Below are 21,507 nucleotides of genomic sequence, written 5' to 3'. Positions count from 1 at the left end.
CTGGAGCGCCTCCCATACAAGAACAGGCTAAGACAGTTGGGATTCTTTAGGCTGGAGAAGGCTCCAGGGAGACCTTAGAGCAGCTTCCAGAACATGAAGGGGCTATGAGAAAGCTGGGGAGAGGCTGTTTAACAAAGGCTTGTGGTGACAGGACAAGGGGCAATGGGTATAAACTGGAGAGGGGCAGATTTAGACTGGACAGAAGGAAGAATTCCTTCACTATGAGAGTGAGGAGGCCCTGGCCCAGGTTACCCAGAGCAGTGGTGGCTGCCCCATCCCTGGAGGTATTCAGGGCCAGGTTGGATGGGGCTTGAGCAGCCTGATCCCTGTGGGAGGTGTCCTTGCCCATCGTACAGAGGCTGGAAACGGATGATCTTTAAGGTCCCTTCCAACCCAAACTATTCTATGATTCCAAATGAACAGAGCAAGACAAAAACCACACCTTTTTTTTCCAAAATATAACTTTAATATATATATGCATATATACACACACACACCATACACGCACTATACAGAAGCCAAAAGAATGCAAAACCCAGGGGTGTCCCCCCCGTTCAGGTGTGCAGAGCGCAGGGGTTCCTCCAAAGCCCCGCAGCAGCAGCTCCCTGCCTTACCTGCTCCATGTTTTCACGTCTCGCACTGTGTCAAACCACAACCCCGTGCTCGCCTTCATCGAGCAAAATCACAATCAAATGCATAAAAGAAAATAAAGATGAAATATTTCTCAACCCAGTCCAGTGTCAAAAAAAAAAAAAAAAGCTTAAAAAATCTAAATGTACAAATTCAGCCTTAAAATGGTTTAGTGCAAATATGAAAATTAACAGCATAATTTTAAGGTACTTAAATAAGCTTTAATATAATTATAGTGCTTCCTTCCTATACACGTTTTCCCATCAACAGATGGAACAGCATGGGGGCATTTCTTGTTAAGAGTGGGGACAAGCCCAGAACCTGGGAAGAAATAGCATAAAGTCATCTGTTAAATCCTTTATTTATATTTCACTTAAGTTTATTAAAGGGGGATAGGGTATTTATTAGCGGAGGAGCAAAATATTTATCAATTTACTCATTCTGGTGTGGATGGGCAAGGGGAACAGGAGAGAGGGCGTTAAAAAACGCTGTCCCTTTTTCTGACATTCAGCGCTGACAAATGCTGGTGGTATAAATCGTTTGATCAGGGCACACAGACAGTCTGTCCTCGTGGCCACGCGCTGTTAGAAGGTCTCATCGTCGTTACAGTCGGCTGTCCAGTGCCCAAACATCTCACAGGTATCGCAGTAGGGGCGTTCTTCTCTCCTGCTGCCATGATAAGCCGAGTGCGGAGGCTCCTCCAGCATCTGTGCTTGGGTCGGGCAGTCTTCAGTGTCGTGAAGATCAAAGCAGCCACAGATATCACAGAAGAGACGAGGTTTCTTCTTTGACAGGCTTTCTTCCTCACTGCAAGATAAGCACAAGTCAAGCAGGGTAATTGCCCCTCATAAAGGAGAAAGACCTGCTGCCCTGCCTGAGAACCTCTCTCATCACTGCTGAGACCAAGGAAATACCGCAGTGGGAAACAGAGTTACTAAACCCCTTCTGAAAATCTGCTGCCATCTCAGCTACCTTGCAGTACCCCCATAGCCCTGACTACTTTTATTTACTAATATTTACTAATATCTACTAAACAAACTGCTCTGGTTTTGCACATATTTGCACAAACACAGACATTATTTAAAAGAGAAACACATAAACGAGTTTCTCCTTTCTCTTGATAGAAGAGATCTGAAGTCGCATTGTATCAAATAGGTTTTAAGTTCTATTTCTCTGGACTGGATCTCTCCATCTTAGTGAAGCCTCTTGAGAGCAAAGATTCTTCTACTTAATTTGGAAAGGGCCAAACTCAACCAAGACTGACAACAAACATGATGTGCTACATCGGTGTTTGTGATTGATAACTACAGGGGATCATTGTGCACCAAGAGGTACAATGCCGTAACAGACCTAAACCCAAGGCTGCAATCAATCACCATAAATACAAGAGAAAGTTACATTTGTCTTTCCTGGCAGCTGAAATCAGGCTGGTGCCTCTGGCAGCTGACAGACCTGACTGCTACCAGCAGTTCCCAAACCACAAATCAAGGTTTCCTTTAGGATTTATACCTGTCATAGTTATTTATCTCCTCTTCATTGCCGTTGAGGGCTGCTTCACACATTCTTTGTATTTTCAAGTTCAGTTCTTCATTCCTCCTCTGCAGATCTACGATTACTGAATTCAGGAAGTCGATCTGCGATGGTCAAGGACAAGGACAGTCAGCAGGTTGAGAACTGCACTTCAGAGAAAGCAAGGAACAAAGGAATGGCCCTCAAACTGACACAGGCAGATCTGCATTAACTCTTACTATTGGATCGTTGTATTATTACATAAAGAGCACCCATGGACATTGAGAGAACAAGGGAGAAGAACTTCCCAAAGGACCTCTGAAGGATCCTCGGTGCGATTTCTGTCCAGGAGCCAGGCAGTTCTGCCCCGCTAACACGTTTGAGACGGTGGTGGGTCGTAACCCACCACTGAAAGATTGAGTTCTTTTACTCATGTTATATTTTGAACATAAATCCAGCTGTGTAACTTTGATCAGACCCGTGTCTCTGTTCCTCTGAAACTGAACCTCTAAAGGACACTTGCAGGGTGGTCCTAGAGAGGCAGAGGGACAGCGCAATGCATCCATGTGACATCTCCCAAAGCCAGCTAGAGCCAGAGACCAGGAGGCCAGCGCTGCAGCAGCACTGCTGAATGTAATCACGTAATGCCTGGCAAATTAACACAGTGAACAAAATAAAGGAAGCCAAGAAGTAAAACAAACCTCGTGCTGATTGGAAGGATGTGTTGCCATCGGCAGATGAATTCAAGCAGGTAGAAAAACAGAAAGACTGATGGTTAGTGTATGCTAGCTACACTCCTGCTGATCTCTGCACAGACTAGGAAGGACATGTTTTAATCAACCTGACTGACATCAGTGATCTAACAATGATTTCTATAACGAGCAGAAGGTGCTATTGTTCTAACTGTGTTTCCTAGGCATTTGTAGTCAGAGGCTGCCTGCTGTTTGTTATGATTATCCTACTCTTTGATACACGTTTTTGCTACCTCTCTAACCAAGCAGATGCTGAGTAACTTCCTTGCCCCATTGCTTGCAACCTTCATTCTGAAAGAAGTTCTGCAGTTAAGAAGCAGCAAAGGCCAACATTTCCAACTGCAGAAGCTTACAAGTAACATGCGAGCTCAGGCAGCCTGTGTCTCCAAGATGGCAAACACCATGGATTCAGGAGGGCCACGCCTTATTCCTCATTTGCATCCAAGAAACCTGGGCTGTACCTCACCAATAGGCTGCAGGTCAAAACTTGCCACCCCTGCTTTTTCTCCTGCTTGCTTCCTCACGTTCCAATCACCTGAACTATTTCTCCAGTATCACTCATTGTTTAATTCTTAATAATTCCCTTCAGAAGCCAAAGGTTACAAGATAAATCTTTAAGGTCCCTTCCAAGCCAAACTATAATTCTATAATTCTATGATTCTATGAAATCTGCCCATTATAATCTTGATTTACAGAATGTGATTAGGGATTGTCTTTGGAAAAATATTTCCCTCCGTCTCTAGACACACTGCTGTTTTAGCATGTCAATGTTTCAGATCAAATACCTGCTTCTCTTTTGCAATTTCATCTTGAAGTAGATTGGCAGCGTCACCTTTAAAGAAAAGAACGAAACCAAACAAAGTGTAAGTACCGATAATCTAAATTATGAAACACAATGGCTTAGAGACTGAAACAGTGTCAGTCTCTAGTCCCCAAGGCATCTTATTCTCACTGCTTTCTAATCATTCAGTATAAGCTTCAGTAAGGGTGACTTTGGGGGGGAATTTTTTTGACTGCTGCGTTACAGAAGCATATTCAATACTGCTCGTTACTATATACAAAATCATCTATGCATAGGTGACAGCTAGAATTTACAGATCTGCAAGGGAAGCTCCTCTGATGCAGTGGTACGAAGCTTTAGCAGCTCAGCATCAGGGTCTAGAACGTGGGATTCCCAGTCCTGTTCTCAGAAAGGTGGTTTTCTTACAATGCCTACGCTTCGCTTCACAGCTACAGCAAGGAAAACCAAAATCAGCCTAAGAAAAGGCTCTTGTAGGGAAACCACACTATGAACAGGATAAAGTTTAGTAATGGTTTACGAATATCTTTAATTTCAAGTCAAATTGCCCCCTACCCTGGTGTAAATGGGGTTAACTGGCAACGTCGGTACCTGGTCAGATTTTCTACTTCATTCAAATCTTACATCTCACAAATCCTACCCACAGGGAAGTCACACTTCACAGGAGGTTCATTAGTTAGACCTCCTTTAATAGTTGCAAAAATCTACAAGATTAAAGCTGAAGGCACAGAGAGAGGGAGGTGCTCTTTTACCTGAGGAGCCAGTTATAGTTAAAGGCTGTTCGTTGTTTTCCTTGAGTTTTTGCTCCAAGCTCTTCACCTTTTCCTCAAGTTTCAATTTATCAGACTCCAGTGACTTAACCACTGACTGCAAGGTTTTTGCAGAAGCGTTTTCTCCACGGAGCACCGTGATCTGTAAGAATTACATGAGAATGTGTGGGCCTTCCAGGAGGAAGTCAGAGCCCCAGGCAACATCCTTAGTAGTGAGGGGATAAAGAGCCACCAAAAATATATTCTAGAAGTCCCCTAAGGATACCTAAAGATTTAATTTTAAGATTTAACTATGCTAAATTAATGACGAAAAATAATTAGCCAACTCTTCAGCAGAAAGCCATATGCTTGTAGCCATAACTTAATCCAAAACTAAAAAGCACCCCGCTTTTCCGCATTTACCTCATTTCTGAGTTTTTCCAGTTCCTCATCTTTTTGTGTGATCAAGGCACTAGTAACATTGATGGATTTTTGTAAAGATGCTCTCTCTTCATCGATTTCTTTTTTTAATGTTGATTCTCTAAAAGAAAACCAAATACAACCAGAAATCACCTAAAGAATAGATTATTATAGTCACCTAAAGAAGTTGAATTCAAGTACTGGACTACTCTAAGAAGTGATTCTTAAAAAGTAAATCTCTGTTCTGTACTCGAGATTTTACGGATGGATAAACATTTCAGAAGTTACAAGTGTGGAAACAAAGCAAAAAGTTTACCTAGGTAGTACCTGCCAGAATCTGCATATCATCGTATCCATTTGAATTTACAGAAGCAAGTTAATAAACTGGGGAGATACAGGATAAACAAACATGTTGCACAATGTTCCACAAAACCTAACTTCAGAGTTTTGTTACTTCTTGACAATTAATAACAAGCAACAAAACATCCATGCAAAGCCCATTATACAAGTTGTCATGCAAAGCATTGATGATGCTGGAAATATCAGCTGGTCCTCACTAATTTCAGTAACATCATTATTGCCTGAAACATGCACTTGGAGAGTTCCCGAGCCTTTAACAGTGACTGTTTCAGCATAAAACCACGTGGGATTTGTTTTAATTCATTGAAGAAGGGTTAAGAAGAAATCCTCCAGTGCAGGCACAAACCCCTTCTGTGTACATCTGTCTGGTTTTCCCAACCCTTTCAGCTGATCTAATAAGACATCCAACTTCTGTGTACAATTCCTGTCCTGCCAGTGATCTTAAGGCATCATAGCTCAGAGATCCTCAAACTGATGCTAACGAGTCTTCCTGACAGGTCACACAACACACAGATGAGTCACTGTCCTCTGCTGTGAGGACTACGAACTATGAGAAGTTCCTTACGAGCTGAAAGGTTTTTGTTTGTTCAAAAAACTCCAATTGTTACCCCCCCAAAAAATCTATGTTTGTTTTTCTAGAGGAGAAGCTTGTTTTTCAGGTGCCCAGCAGGTAGCTGCCAGCTCTCCGAGCTCCTGCAGGTGTAGCCAGTTTCCTCTGCAATTCCCTGCATCTTGGTGTAGAGGATCACGCTCTCACTGTTGCGGCAGTGAGCTGCTTCTCCTCTTACTCGCTAAGAGGGCTGAAAACAGACTAGGCTACCTGAGCACACCCCACTGCACAAGGACGCACAGAGTAGCCAATACTTCAAAGATACAAAAGCCGTAACAATTTAAGATCCTCAACAAAACTACACTCTTTTAGGAGTGTTCAAGGGATCAAGAGCAGAAAGCGCCCTTGTGTGACAATGCCTGGTTAGTAGGAAGTAGCTACTGAGTTCAAATGGAAAAGTTTTCATCCACGGTATCTACAGTTAGTGAGAGCCACGATACCCAGACCATGATATACAATAAACCTCACCGATTCAAGATAAACAGAAAACTCAACAATGAGAGCACAATTAATGCAATTCTTTCATTGTTAAGATTATACTCAGGAATGGAAGCAGCAAGTGGAGAATCTGGGGTTTAGAAAAGCTACCAAACGAGAACCAAAAGGTTGATTTTGGGTTTGGTATAGTTTCACAATGAGAGAATTAATATAAGCAGAAACACAACATATTTCAGACTGCGCGATCTTGCCTTCAAACACAAGTTATAATCCTGCTAATAAAAAACCAAAAAGGCAATGGCATTTAACAGATCTCACTGCCAACCCTGATTCAGCAAAGCACTAAAAGCGTGGCAGCAGCCTCTGTTCTTCAGCGGGATTACACACACGCTCCAGCCGAACCCGCGTTTTCAAATGCTTTGCTGAATTGGATCAAAAATGCAGGTGCTGGTGTGGAAATGCGCCACCAATGCATGGGACACTGCTGACAGAGCACAGCCACCCTGTCCAATCCACTGAGCTGCAAATCCAGCTTTTACTTAAGGACAGGACATGGCAAAGTATACTTGGAAATTGCTGCTCACAAGCTCTTCTGCAGCTGAGACTTCACCTGGGCTTCCCTTTGCTATGCACAGAGCTGAAGGGCAGATGGAAACCCCAGTGACCCATCTCGTGCGTAAGAGCTTGTTAGTTAGCCAGTGTTTCTACTTTTTGGTTGGATCTTCATCTTGGAGATCAAGACCAAACAGACTTTTTGTACAAATATGGCAGCTTGCCATTTACCGGGCTTGCTTTCAACCACCGCAAGCGTTTTTAGGTGGTTGAAAAAGGCAAACAGTTTATGAGCATATAAATATATATTTACAAATTCAATATAGGAGTCCAGAATACTGTAACACAAGGGGAGAGAGACAAGAGAAGAAAAACAAGAGAGAAAACAAGAGAGGGGAAAAAGGTCCCTGTACTGTAGCACTGTTTTCTTCTTTTACAGGGCAGTGTCTCCAGGAGTCAGGCTTTACAGCTCCAGCTGAAGGCCCTCTGAGCTGCTGAAAACCTCGGAATACAGTAGGTATATGTCACTACTTACTGACATGTACGTGTGGATCACAGTTCACTTCCAGCATCAGCTGAGTGTACCCCGCTGATGCTCTCAGCTTCAGGGCCGTTTGTAGTATGATTCATGAGAGAGGCGGTAAATGTAAGGAGAATATGTCGAATGTGCAGTAACTACATAGTGATAACTTGCAAGGAAAATCTTGTGGGAAGTATTTATTTCATCAGAAAAAAAACAAAAAAAGAAATTGATCTGGTCAACTTTAAACTTCTTCCCTGCCAATTCAAGTCTAAAGTGTCTGCTTGCCAGCAGGGACTAAAGAGAAGCAGCAATAAAAATGACTGTCAGTTCACACACCATGTTACAATTTCACTTTCTCAAGGAGGTGAAACCATCTTTTCAGCAGTGTGTGGAAGCCGTGGGAGAGAGAGGTTTTCATTTCTTTTAACATAAAAAAAAAATAACCCAGATTCTTCCCTTACTACAAAAATAAGAAATTCTAAGAACGAAGCAAATACCTTAAAGTGTTACTGGGCAAGCTTTAAAAATGCAAGATAACAAGAACCACGTTAGAAACATGGAGTAGAAATGTGAAATACTAAATTTGCACCAAGGGGCTTTTTTGTTCTGGTAAAAAATATAGACTTTTCTTTTTTTATATATATATATTGCTGAGTATTTTACAAAACAAAAGCAAGACACCAAGGGACAAAGGCAGCCAAAATATGTACAACAACTTTACTTAAAAAAAAAAAAAAACCAAAAAGAAACCAAAACTATTTATTGTAACGTGGATAGACTTTCTTGAGTCTTACCATTAAAGACACACAGATATAGCAAAGGAAGCAAGGGTAGGAAAGGGAAGAGAGAGGAATGAAATGAGTATTGATAAGTAGCGCAAGCTCAAAGACAGTAAGACAGTTAGCAACCCACAATGAACCTCATGAGCTGAAGTAACATAGAATCCCCTTAGACCCATAAATATCAAACTCCCAGGTGGACTATGTCATAGAGGAAGTTGTTAAAATAGAGGAAGAGAATTCCTGCGGGTGGAAGGAAGGCAGGAAAACTGCTGCTTGAGATTTGACCTAACTGAAACAAAAAGACATCTCTTTTTCAGTATCTCAAATTCCTAAGACTAAAAGGAGAATCATTGCTCATCTTGTCAGCAATTTCAGTGGAATTTTGGAATTTAGAGATAGACTCTCTTATTTAATCAGTTCTTTATTCAGCCTAACTTTTTTTGTTGCCAGTAATGTCATACGCTGGTGGATTTTAACCCCCGGTGCCCTGCAGCCTGCTGTAGTGAGGCTGACCTTTCTGCTACTTGTTTCACCCTTTCTACTGGAGTTTATTCAACACTGTTGAGAAATGTCATTAAACCAAACCTGGGCATCTTTTTGTAACTGAATGAAGGTGAAGAAATGTTAAAAATAATTTTAATGATTTTGTAACTATCTAGGTTATTTCAAACAGGTCACAGAGTAAAAACAGGAGAAGAAAAATCGGAGCCACACACCTAGTGTTTTATAACTTACTACAGAATTTGTCTTTTAAGCTGCATGCTATGAAACAGAAGTACTGGGAAATACTGAGTGAATCTTGAGGCCCTATTCCCTCCCTTCCATTCCTCAAGTAACTTTCAGGAATTACACTATTTAAAATAACTCTCAATTATTTAAAGTGCCTATTTTATAACATGTTAAATATCAGGTCATAAACTGTCTTCTAAGCTGTCAGCAGCACTAATATCCTCTTTTTCCCTCCCTTCCTCCACATCAAATACACAGATGCTGCTCAGCTGGTGTGAACATACTAATTATTGCAGATGTCAAATGGTCTTTACACCAATTAAAGATTTCTCTCTTTATTTTCTCCTTAAAAATAACTCACACTGATGCTATTCTATGCAGCTAAAGGCTGAGTGATCCTGTTCACAGAGTTGGCTTAAAGCTGGAGTTTCCGCTGCTTGCTCACCTCTCTGCAACAACCGAACAAACCCTTACATTCTCCGAGAAAGCTTTAGCTCCACTGTCTTTTAGGAGACAGTGACCAAACTCCCAAATAACAGATCATTAGAAAATTAAAAAAAAGATCAGCGTGTAACACTGAGTGGCTAAGGATGTGCACAAATACCAAAGCCCCACTCACTGTTCTTTGTTGTGACCATTATAAATTCAGGAAATTTAGCAGGGGGGTGTTTGTTTTTCCTGGAACACCCTGGGCGTCATGGAGAGCTGCATCTTTTTCTAAGGATTTATATAACTGCTTTTGAAAAGCCCACGTCTTCCTAAAGGCACTGTGGCATTTCATCAATTAGCTTCCCATACTTAAAACTGCAGAAAGACAGTAAAATCTGTAACCTGGGAACATTTACTGAACGGCACAGTTTACAAATGGATGCCCCAGTCACCCTTGACAAATCTCCTGGTATTTAAAAGCAGTGCTGAATAAATCGCAATAACTACTGCCACAATGAACTCAGTATCCCAGGACTATGAGAACACTCCAGTCCAGGCTGCAAAACTGCTGCCTTTCTTTTTTGGATTTTATTTTTCTAAAAAGCAATCCCTAGCATCACTGTATTTTTCCATTATTCCTTACGAACTTGGTTGGTCAGATCTGTACGTGCACATACTTATCAGACTGGTGGACAATTCAATACTCCAAGGCAGAGTAAAACCAAACACTAAACTGGTTACTAAAAATGAAGAGAACCACTACGGTGTGAGAATTGCATAACTAAAGAGGAAACGGTAAATACCGCTGTGTTTAACATGTTCCTATATAAATACCATTAATATAAGTGAAAATGGAGGAGATCTGTAAGCCAATCTCTGTAACAACCTCATGACTTTTTAACTTTGATACAACAGAAAAGAATCATTTTCCTTAGCTCCGTTTTTGTATTATGTTTTCTGAAGTTTTCTGTAGGACTGTATAGTTAAATGCATGTCAGAAAAAAACCAGCTTACCTCTTTTTCATCTCTAACAACTGGTTATTGAGTACTGATCTCTCCTCTTCCAGCTAAAACGCAAGTACAAAAAGACTACAGTTAATACACTAAGGATTATTTCCTTTGTATAATATCATAATCATCACAAAACAAACACGGGAGAGGCTACAGAGCCTCCAAATCCTCAAAAGTAATCCATTTTCTACTAGGACAACACACCCACACAAACTGTTCAGTGACCAAGAGCATCAGCTAGTGAGGGGCTATTACTGCTTTACGTGGTATTTTTGTGTCCTGTGCACAAATGAGAGGTGTGAGGTTACCCTCGCCTTATCCGATACAACCAGGCTCCCCCCACACCCAAGAGAACCGTAAGCCTTTGTGCATCTGGCTATTAAGTTTAGCCCAGTATTCATGAATTACTGGATTTGCTGCTGTTCTGACCTGGATAACTGTACTGCTGCTCTGTATTTGTTACTGTACTGCTATTTAGAGATGAATTATTGATCCTGAAAGCTGTTGGTCTGGTGTCTGTTACTGTATCCTGAACCTGTAACTCAGCAGGACCACCTTAAGCCCTTACAACTAGGAAGCCTCCAACTGAAAATATCGTTGCTGAAGGTTCTTGGGGCCCAAGCTGACAGGCACACACAGGTTTAGGAAAAGCAAATCAAAACAACCAACCATAATTTGTAAATAAAAGTGGAAAGCCCTACCACAGAAGATATACTGGGGTAACTACACTGCTGAGACAGTTTTTCAGGCCAATTATTTTTCACCATCTCCTCCCTTCTTCTTACTTAATGTCCAAAATCAGCAAATACTGCCCTGCAGAACTGCTTGTAGCAGCAGCTGCCTGTGTCTTGACTTGAACACAATCTCCATTTAGATTTCAGAAGCTTTCAGGGTTCCTCCACAAGCTTAGCAAGACATACATTTACAACAGAAACCTCAGAGCCCCAGGAGCCACAGCAAGCAATCTCTTACTGACTAAAGGCTCCCAGGACTTTGCAGACATGCAGGTTTCATACAGACGAGCACAGAAAGCGTTAAACGGTTTCCAGAGCAAGCAAGTTCCAATGAGAAGGAGCATTGTCTGCCAGCCTCCAGTTCTAGGCTAAATGCAGCCACCTAGATAAATTGCCTCCTCCATGTTTTCCTTATCCTCTCCTTTCAGGTACTGCAGTGCTGTTAAACCTTCTGGATTTAAGGTTAATTGGTATCATTTTGCTGGGAGTCAGTCAGACATCTTTATTGACACGAAAAATAGCTACTAGAAGGGTGCAGAGAGACTCGTATTAAGAAATCTTAAAGAAAATCAAAATGTCTCTCGACGACAGTGACCACTGTCAGGCTGTTGAGCAGCCCTAGTGCTATGGGGGTACAGCCAAATGTTCCCTGTGGGCAAATCAAAACCAGCAGTGCCAAGTATACAGTACGTATCCGAGATTTTTTGTCTGCTTCCTATACAGAAGCAGCTTATATTAACTCTTTACATCTGCAGGGAATGATGACAAAAAAAACAGAAGGAAAAAATAACATGAAATCCTGAGAAATGCTTCACCTGTAAACGCCAGTGTGCTGCACACCCTTCAGCTGCCTCTCCAGAATCCTAGTGACAACTACTTCATACGGCCTCTTTCCTCCCTCAGACTCACACTGCAGTCTCCTGTGCATCGTGTGCCCCCTGCTTGTTTTTTGGACCATTCCTCTACCAGCAGTAGCATTTCTCTGGGGTCACACTGTGCAGCACTAACCTGGGCACGTCGCACAAAGAACGCGCTTAGTTCATCCTAGGCAAGCTTCTCTCCGTGCTCTTTATGCTCCTGACTGCCATTCGCAATTAGGAAACCCCCATACTGACATTATTCACCCCTTACTCCCCAGAGGCCATGTCCGTAGTGTTCCATGATGCTCTCCCCACCCCAACCTTTTTAGAGGTTTCTTTTAGGAGAAGGTTGTGGTGCCTGCTTAACTCAGAAAATCCTTCAACATTTGTGGGATGCTCCAGGATTGTGAGCCCAAACCCCGCATCTCTCCTCCCTTCCACTTTCCTGGTGGGCTGTGGAGAGACAAGTGATTTGCGTACCAAACAAGACAGAATGGATTTAAAAAAGAGGAAAAGTAAGGAACAAGAAGATGCTAAGAGAGTTGTGTCGCTTCTAGAGGCCTGCTGCAGCTGCACGAGTCAGGGATCAGGCCTCGAGCAGCTTTGTCGTAGAAGGGGAGAAAGGACACCGCTGCTTTCATTGACATTTCTCCAGCAATCCACTCACTCTCTCAGTTCCCCTCAGAGCAGACCTCTCACATACCTTTAATAAAAAATGCACCAGCTGAGCTAGTAGATGTTTCTACACTTTTTCCAATGAAGTTAAAGTGCCTGGGCAGGTCTGAGGCTCCCAAAGCACCACAACAAATAATTTGAAGCCAGAAAAGTTCCCCGAGCTCAGTATCTATCTGACTGGGAATCTTTAACTAATTACAAACAGCTAATTATTTATGGATCAATATAGAAAAGCACCCCTCAGCATCTTTAGCACAAGACACTTTAACCTTTAGATGTCAGGATAAATCATTCATGAAAGAATACTCATTAATTTTGCAGAGTGTGTCACATCCAGCCACAGATTCACTAACCCAACTGACTAACACACTTGCTAGAATTTATATAGTTACCATAGTGACTGCTCAAAATATTTAAGACATATGCTCGCTACCTTTCTTACCGCATTTTAAGAGGCACAAGCACAGAAACTCAAATGGACCGAATCACCGCTCCATTCTGGGCTTTCCTTCCTCCTGTCCAATATTTCAGTATTCCCTACAGAAACCGCAGCTCCATGACCAATCCTATTACATATTAAACATCTTTAACTGCTACCACAGACATTTGTTCTCTTAAATTTAATTGAGCAATTCTTCACAGTAACGTTCTTTCCACACTCCAGAGAGAGACTGAACCAAGGAAGCCCAAAGCAAGCTGTGGTGGTGCCTGAACACAGTGTTTATTCACCCAGGAGACAGCAGAGGAAAAGCAGTGAGGGCATCCCTTTGCCCATGTTAGCCCAACGCGGGGCCGTCTGTGCCAGGATCCTCCAGGCGAGCTGGTTTTCTTGCCTTTTCATTAAGAGAACCCATCAGAGTCAAAGGTAGAACAAGGGGAATGGAAAGTTCAGGTTGGGTAAGATCAAAAAAAGTCCTGCTCCTTGGGGTAATAGCAGGTTCCTATCAGACTGGACAGGATAGGCAGTACTCCGCAGGCTCCAAGTGAGACAAGGAATGCTTTTTGGGAGCAACCAGCAACTATCGCAGTTCTGGGCAGGTAGACTACACATTTCACCAGTGAGAGCTGGGCAACGGTGAACTGAGAAAAGCCAAGCTCATGAGATGTGTGACACCCGGAAGGAAACCTGCATTTTAAATAACACCATTTTGCCTTTGTTCCTGTCTCAAGAACATTGCTCCCCAGAATACCAAAGGCCTCTTCCAGTCTTTATGAGGCTGTGCAGTTCACTACACCTAAAGACGCTCATCACCCAAATATTACATTTAGAAATTCAACAGATGGCATTCCCACATTTCCAAGATTACAACTTCCTCGCAGAAGAACCTGTAATGCAGCACGAGTAGCTGAAGAAGGCAAACAGTCTGTTTCTCCAATCTCTAGCAGATCTTCCAGATCTTTGATCTTGGAGCCATCTACTCAGAGGCAGAAAAGACCATGGCAGAAGCGAACCGAGAATGTTCCAGCTTGTGAGATCATTGACTAATCCCTGTGCTTCACAGACCAACCTCTCTATCCTGGCAAGGGGAGAGGGTCCCAGGTTGCAGCCAGCAGGACTCCTTCACCAAGTCATCTTCAAACCACTGAGGTCGCAGAATGAGACTGCAGTGGCCACTGCCAGCCTTGTGTGCTGGGGTCCCTTCCCTTGGGACCTTCTGTCTATCGATTCCGGCCACTTACTATAGGCAGAGAGATTAGACCAATGCCGCCGAATCCTTTCCAAGTTACAACTCTTTCTGAAAATAACAGGTTGCCTCAAAGATTCTGCAATAATTTAAGCAAGCCTGTGGGAGTTGGGTGCAGAGCTCCCAGCGGCTGTGCAGGATGACAGCGTTCACTTACCACACCACTACTCAGATGCAGCATGAGTCAGTCCTTGAGCCCACACGTCTGGGACTCTTGTTAATCATCTCTAAAGGCTCATTAGGATGAAGCATCTCGTGCATCACTCCTGTCAGCAGCCAAAAGGGCTTAGAAACTGGCCAAGATCTCTAGTCACCCATCCTCAGTATTTCAAAACAGGACTCTTGGGGAAAAGTCAGCCTCGTGGCTTTAAAAATATTAGGCTTTGTTGTGGTATGGAAGAGATCTGCTCCACTGCTGCTGGGAACCTCTTCTGCACAGGTGCCATCTCAGAAGGGCAATATGCAACACTTTTACATTCTTGTTTCTGGACTAGATCTTCCAAAGATGCCTTCATGCTGTGGCTGTCACTGGAACTGCTCCACAAGCAATAAACCCCACATATTTCACAGCTGTAAATCTAATTTACCTTTTGGTAAGTACCAGCGTTAGATGCTGTATATCTAAGACCATACTTTAAGATTCCAACAATGTATTGAAATATAATAGTAAAAAAAAGAAGGGAGTATTTTCTTTCTCCTGTAAACTACCACCAGAAAACCATCTGACATCGATTCTAGCCCTCTAGTACCCATTACCTGGCTGCAAAGCTGTTCATGGACATGCATAGTATGAAGTTTAAGCAAGCATACACATGCACAGCACTTTTTAGACTAAGTCCAACCAAGTAGTTGTAGACAGTTTTCTGAAAAACATCCTAAATACTTTTTTTTTCAGTGGGAAGAGAGAGTAGGAATAAGAAGGAGAATTAAAGAGCTAGACTTCCTTAGTACTGGGTAGATGGAGATTGCCATGGTTGTATAACAAAATTACTCCTGACAGAAATAATAACAAGTGTCTGTCAATACATTTGGCTAAAGCATCTTAAATTTATGATTATTTCCAAGCCTTCTAAGTATCCTTCACAGGTTACGCAACCTCCTGGTAGCCTGCAGTTCTAATCTCCCAAAGCAGGTGGCTTCCAAATTTATTGCAAAACCACCTCAGAACAACTCAGCTTTCAAGCTCAAACATGCAGTGCAACCTCACCCAGGCATCAGCGGAAACAGCACGCGCAGCATTTCCACCCCAGATCAGGAAACCTTCCAGCCACTCTACCTTCTGATGACTTGTGACTTCGTCCCTGCTCCTGCCCAGCTCCTCGGCAAGTTTCACGTTCTCCTCTTGCAAAGCCGCAAGCTGCTGGGACTTCTGAGCAGCTGCCAGCTTCAGCGCTTCGCTGCGAGGACAGAGAGTGCATCGTTACCATAGGAACGAGAGAGGCAAGAAAAAACTGTGGGAGAGATTCAGCTTCACAGCTTGGAAAAATACATCCAGGTCACGTGGCTAAGGGGATCTATAACGAAGGTGACAATCTATACCTCAGAGGCGCAGGGACAGGTTTAACCCTGAAAAGCTGCAGCAGCAGCAAACGCCTTTTCCTTGAGATGTATCAGCTACTCAAAGAAATGGAAAGTGAGTTCACTCTGTGGGCTTTGCACACTCCCAGTGGTGAGCAAACGCTGGGATTTAGAAATACAAGACGGGGTCTGACAGCACCGCTGGAGAGGTTTGCAGCCTGGACTGTCTCAGAAGTGAACAAGTCTGAGTGACTGTGTAGCAAAGGTAAAACAAGAAAATTGGTTTTTAAAAAAAAAGCTGAAAAAAGGGAAAAAAAAAGAAGAGAAAGGGTAAAAAAAGCTTTCAGTTCCACTGCTTAAAATACTCCTGCAAGATCACACATCCAAACATATAAGAATGTGCCAGATCACAGAAGGCAAACCTGGAAAGTACCTAATCTATTGCATTATTTTAACAGATATAAAACTAGAAAGGAGACAAAACAAAAGCGTAAGGGAAAAAATGGGTTTGCAGGTTTCTTCAGCCTCTGCTGCCTCTAACATGTGCCGTTCCCTCAAAGGAAGTGTATTTTCAGCCAAGTTTTGAAAAAATATACCTTGCCTGCCTGTAACACAAGTGACAAACATCAGCTTTTAAAAGATTTAAAATCTTTCAAAAGATAGACATGCTTCGTTAAACAGTAATTTTTATGACTGTGTTTTGTTTTCATAAAATGGACTCTTGATACTTCCGTGTGCCAATATTACACAGAGTTAAACCCTGACTGGAATATTAAAAATACTTTTATGACCGTGGGAGCGAGAAGATCCCCCAACTCAGAAACTTATTCAAGGGGTTCAGAATACAAGGACTCTGGTGTGTTACTGGGCATGCTTCAACCAAAGAAAGTCTGATTTACTGTTCGAGTTCAGCACACAGGAGGACTATGGTTTTCTAACCATTTCTTCTGCCTGGTCTCACCTTGAACGCTTTCCAATCTGATCCACCTAGGCTGGATTAAACAGGCCTGCTCACATCACCGAACACCGATTCCAATTATCTTGGTATGAATCTACTTGCTGATGCAGGAACATACCTATTTTTAACCAGGATCATTTGCTGAGCTGCAGTACTAACCAGTTTCTGCTTTCGGCATCAAAGCACAGATTCAGGGCATTGCAAAAAAAAACAAACCAATCACACACAGCGCTGAGGTCGATTTGTGTGAAATGCTCGCCTGCGTTTAGTGCCAAGGAACTTTAGACTTGTAGCTGCAAGTGCACCTGACAGCACGCAACACGAAACGACACACGACATCCAGACAGTATTTCTGATTGTCTTCATCCTGGTTTGATGCAGAAGGCTCTTCTACAGAGACCAGAGCCACTGTCCCAACCTCCCACCGCCAAAGGGGCGGCAGCACCTCCCTCCACAGCTCATGGGGGCAAAGTTTGCCCTCTCCTCTTCCTCCCAAAGATGAGGGCACTACCTGCGTCAACCACCGCTCAATGGTGTTTTCTCTACCCACATCACTGCTGTTCAAGAAATGCCTATGAGCAAGCTAAGACCTTACTCTAATTAAAACAAGACAACAAAGAAAATAATGATGACAACAAAGATTAAATAAAAAACAACTGGACGAGCTCCCACTTATACCCCAATGTCTCATTCCACTGATGATTAGTGACCGCATTATGACTAAGAATAACCTTTTTATGACTAAGAATAACCTTAAGGAAAAAAAATGACAAAACCCCACAAAGTGATGAGGATCTTCTATAAACAACTTGCTGCTTATTAAATGACAGCTTGATACGTTTTGTCTTTCCACCAAGCCAGGGTCTGTTAGCCCCTCACTGTTCGAGCACTAGTCCGGAAATAATGATTTTGCTCTGGCATTTCTCACAAGCGCTGAAGCAGGTAGGAATCGCTCACGGAATGAAATCTTGCCTTCTCACCCCAGGCTACTGTCTATACGAGCAGGGAGGCTTTTAAAAGCGAGCAGTAATAACTATCAGTCGTAAAGAAACTCAGCATTAGTTCTGTGTGCCGATATTCTTCGTGTCCTGTCTTTATCTCAGAGCAGCAGTTAGGAACTGCCACAAGATGACTTACAGAGTAGTGATAATAATAATGAGCCAAAGCTGCTCACACAGTCGTCAGTCCAGATTCCAGCCCTCACTCCATGAGTCAAGAAATTCTTCTCAGTGTGCAGGTGGGAATGGAGACTTAGGATTTAAGGCATGACATCCCTGAAAGCTGGGAGACACCCAGCGACTGCAGGGCAGCGTTAACTAGGCTGCATTTTTACTCACTTTTTGCGCCAAAAGCTTTGATACAATGAGATTCCACAGGGAAAATGACTTTATATCAGATGCTTTGCAGTTAATTTGTGTACAACGTTACACACTGTTAATTTGTCAAACATAAGAGGCAGTTTCTCAAATTAAGCATCTCAAATAATACACAATTAACTCTTGTTTTCCGTACTATATACTGCATTTGAATTGTACTAGTAAGAAAGTAAGCGCATAGGGGTGCAATGGGGATAAACTGGATAAAGCCATCACTGAAAAGCAGAACCAGATTTTCTATAAACAAAGCCACATAAAACTACTTAATACTCCAAATGTACTTGTAATTAAATCCATACAGAATGTCTTAATTATAAAGCTTTCAAAATAATCTAGTGCCCTCAGGTGGCAGAACTCCATACTTCCTCCAACAAACAAACGATTTCAAACAATGCTTAGAGTGAAGGATTTGCTTCAATTCCCTTCAGCAATTCAGGAGCAACAGCCTGATTTCAGGCTTTATATATATCAAACTAACATTTAAATTTTGACCTAGTATCTACTTTATAAGTGCAGATACCGGAGAGGTACTGAAACATAATTTTTCAAAAAACAATTGGTAAATGTAACCACAAAGGAATGATTTAACAGATTTAACATTGAAATACTTACAATTCTTTTTTAAGTTCTTCCACCTTCTTGTTCTCCAGATTTAGAAGCTCTTTCGATTTATTAAGTTCCTCTTCATTCTTCAGGTTGTTTTGCTTAAGCATGTCCAACTTAAAGAAGAGAAAACCAACTCATTACATGAATGAAACTACACAGTTCTTTGGTGCAGCACTCCAAAAAGACATTCGGCAAAATGGGGGCCCAAGCTGAGCTGTTCCACTTTTTCCGCTTTAGTCCTTTGATTCAGTCAGTCTGTTTGCACTGAGAAGCATTTGTCTAACAAAAAATGTTATCAGAATTTCTGCATTCAAGCCGAGCAGCACAAAGAATTCAAAAGTTCATGGAAAAGGAGCTTGCAGTAACGTGCTGTACATACTCCATCCAAAAGGTGAAGCTCCCAAGCATCTCCATTTTAAATGCTCTACAAATCAAAAGCACTTCTGTAAAAACTAAACAGCTGTTACTAAAATAAGCTGTTGCCTTGATCTTTATTCCTCTACGATACCTGCTTTACCATACCTTAATTTCTGAGAAACACTAAGCTGAAAGTTGTGCTTGTAACCATAAGAAATTCATTCCTTTCAGAGATCTTGTTGCACAGGACAAACTGTCAAGTATCCGTGTGCTGAGCCTGCATCTACCACGTAAACACCACAAGCTTGAGAACCCGATTTGTTCGCATTCAGCAACACGTTCCATTACATAACGGATAATCTCCAGCCATTCTGATAGCATTATAGACCCTGTGGATTTTTTCTTTATCCACAAAGTGAACCCCCTGCCATTAACGTCACTGCTTTTAATTTTCGAGTCATCAGATCTCGTTGGAAATCATTACTGTTTCAACACAAGATGTGGCCCAGCTGTTCACTACCCAGCGTTAAAGGGGCTACAAAAGATGGAAGAACCATCAAAAAAGAAGCCACAGGGTGCTCAAGACCTGCAGAAAAGGTGCCAGCCCAGTGTCAGACCAGATACTGTGGGACAAGAGTGCGTCAAAGAGATTCATGAGGGCATTCTTTGCTTCTTTGAATGCTGAAGTATCATCAAGTGGTGGAAGGGCACAGACTTAAAACAAGTCCCTAGAGGAACTACTGCACACATTGTGATAGGATGAGGGGGAACAGTTTTAAGCTGAAAGAGGGGAGATTTTGATTAGATGTCAGAAAGAAATTTTTTACTGTGAGGTTGGTGAGGCTCTGGCCCAGGCTGCCCAGAGCAGTGGTGGCTGCCCCATCCCTGGAGGTGTTCAAGGCCAGGTTGGATGGGCTTTGGAGTGCCCTGATCCAGTGGGAGGTGTCTCTGCCCATGGAAGGGGGGTTAGAACTGGATGGGCTTTGAGGTCCCTTCTAACCCATCTACAATTCTATGTTGGACTGTAGAGTTCTTTGGGACCGCTGTGCCCATGTATCCATACAGTGCATAGCTCAGTAGAATTTGTACCTCGTCAGACCACAATCCTGATAACAGAAAAGTGGAACAAAGAAGAAATGATAGCATTACACATGTCAAGATCAAATGCAAGAAGTGCATTACAGGTGAGAAACAGAGCGATAACTCTTATGGGTTAAGAGCGTTGTTACCCTACAGAACTCCAGTGGAGTGTGAAGCTGCACCCTGTACTTCCAGCCCGGGAGCTGAAGCACAGAGTGGCCACATCTAAGCAACTCAAGACTGATTAAGCCTCAAGGCAAAGCCACATCTCTCGATTCTGTGACCTGCAAAAGCTGTTGCAGCATCCAGAACTCCTATTACATAAGATAATTTTTTTCACTACTGAACTAAGAACTAAGGATATGACCTTATATATTGTACATATTGGAAATCATATGCAAAATACATAGGTCAAATGGCTACATAAAGTGCTTGGATCTTCCATCAACATGCACTCCTCTAGGAAGTTTTTACAAGCCAGTCAGGACCGAGTACTGTGGTGGGAAAACGACAGGATCTACTCTTGCCTAATCTAATTCTCCATAATTCAATAGCTGTTCCTTACAAACTAGGCAAAACTTTTCATATAAAAGCATTTAAATGTGATTACTTCATTCTGTAGCTTCTCGTTTGTCTGTCTAGAGTTCTCCAAAGAGGCCAGAGTTTCAATCTTTTCTTTGTGAATGGCATCCTTCTCTTTGGTCACCTTCTCCACAGTCTGCAAAACATCTTCTGCCATTTTGGCAGCCTATATATAAAAAGAGGGTAGTAAGGGTGGGGAAAAAGAAAGAAGTATTACCAAAAGGACTTCTGAAAGCAAAAGATTAACCTCAGTACTTTATGCATAGCTCCACTGTTTGGCAGCTGCTTTCCAGTTAAACAAAGACTTCAACTGGGAACTTATTTGCATTTTGAAGCTGCATAAAGTATAAAAATAAATGGACATGAGAAGATTCTGTTCCATGCAGAAAGAGATCACAACCCCATGCTTGTGTCACTACTGAGGAAGCCCATTTTTACTTTTTTTAATTCCTGGATTTCTAATTACCACCACTGTGATTGCTCTAGGACTTTTAATCACTTTAGACAGTAGTAGTTCAACAGATATTCACTTCCAACAGATCACTATTTTCAGAAAATGGGGAGTTATAAAAAGCTGTTAAAAATTTGGAAAATAATTAAAATTTAAATAGGATATAAAGCCAATTATCACATGATTTCAGTGTTGTTCATTATGGCCTCATAGAAGTAAATACTACTTAAGAACAGTAAAATACCTAGGCAGGCATAATACCTTCCTATAGGATACCTTCATTCCAATTTGATTTTATTCCAAAGTGATTTTATGGGCTTCAAGCCACACAA

General features: G+C 42.1%; 1 protein-coding gene across 7 annotated transcripts in view; it reads right to left on the bottom strand.

The window, feature by feature from the left end:
- Positions 1-470: 470 nt before the first annotated feature.
- Positions 471-21,507, bottom strand: part of CLIP1 (CAP-Gly domain containing linker protein 1) — a 73,945-nt gene continuing 52,908 nt past the window's right edge. For 2 of the 7 annotated variants that reach the window (XM_054082092.1, XM_054082093.1), the window contains 9 exons: positions 20,753-20,890; positions 18,712-18,818; positions 15,524-15,644; positions 10,297-10,349; positions 4,863-4,980; positions 4,443-4,602; positions 3,677-3,723; positions 2,140-2,264; positions 473-1,437 (listed from right to left, as the gene is read on the bottom strand). In XM_054082092.1, the coding sequence (XP_053938067.1) occupies positions 1,215-1,437; positions 2,140-2,264; positions 3,677-3,723; positions 4,443-4,602; positions 4,863-4,980; positions 10,297-10,349; positions 15,524-15,644; positions 18,712-18,818; positions 20,753-20,890 (1,092 nt within the window). In that variant the 3' untranslated portion in view covers positions 473-1,214. Of the gene's footprint in view, positions 1,438-2,139; positions 2,265-3,676; positions 3,724-4,442; positions 4,603-4,862; positions 4,981-7,839; positions 7,861-10,296; positions 10,350-15,523; positions 15,645-18,711; positions 18,819-20,752; positions 20,891-21,507 lie in introns of all 7 variants that reach the window. The other 5 variants (XM_054082089.1, XM_054082091.1, XM_054082090.1 and 2 more) reach the window with 5 other exon arrangements.

Source organism: Cuculus canorus, chromosome 17 (genome assembly GCF_017976375.1).
Source record: "Cuculus canorus isolate bCucCan1 chromosome 17, bCucCan1.pri, whole genome shotgun sequence".
In the NCBI taxonomy this organism is placed as follows: domain Eukaryota; kingdom Metazoa; phylum Chordata; class Aves; order Cuculiformes; family Cuculidae; genus Cuculus; species Cuculus canorus.
The sequence above is the reverse complement of the archived record's forward strand: the minus strand, read 5'-3'. Positions and strand labels throughout refer to the sequence as shown.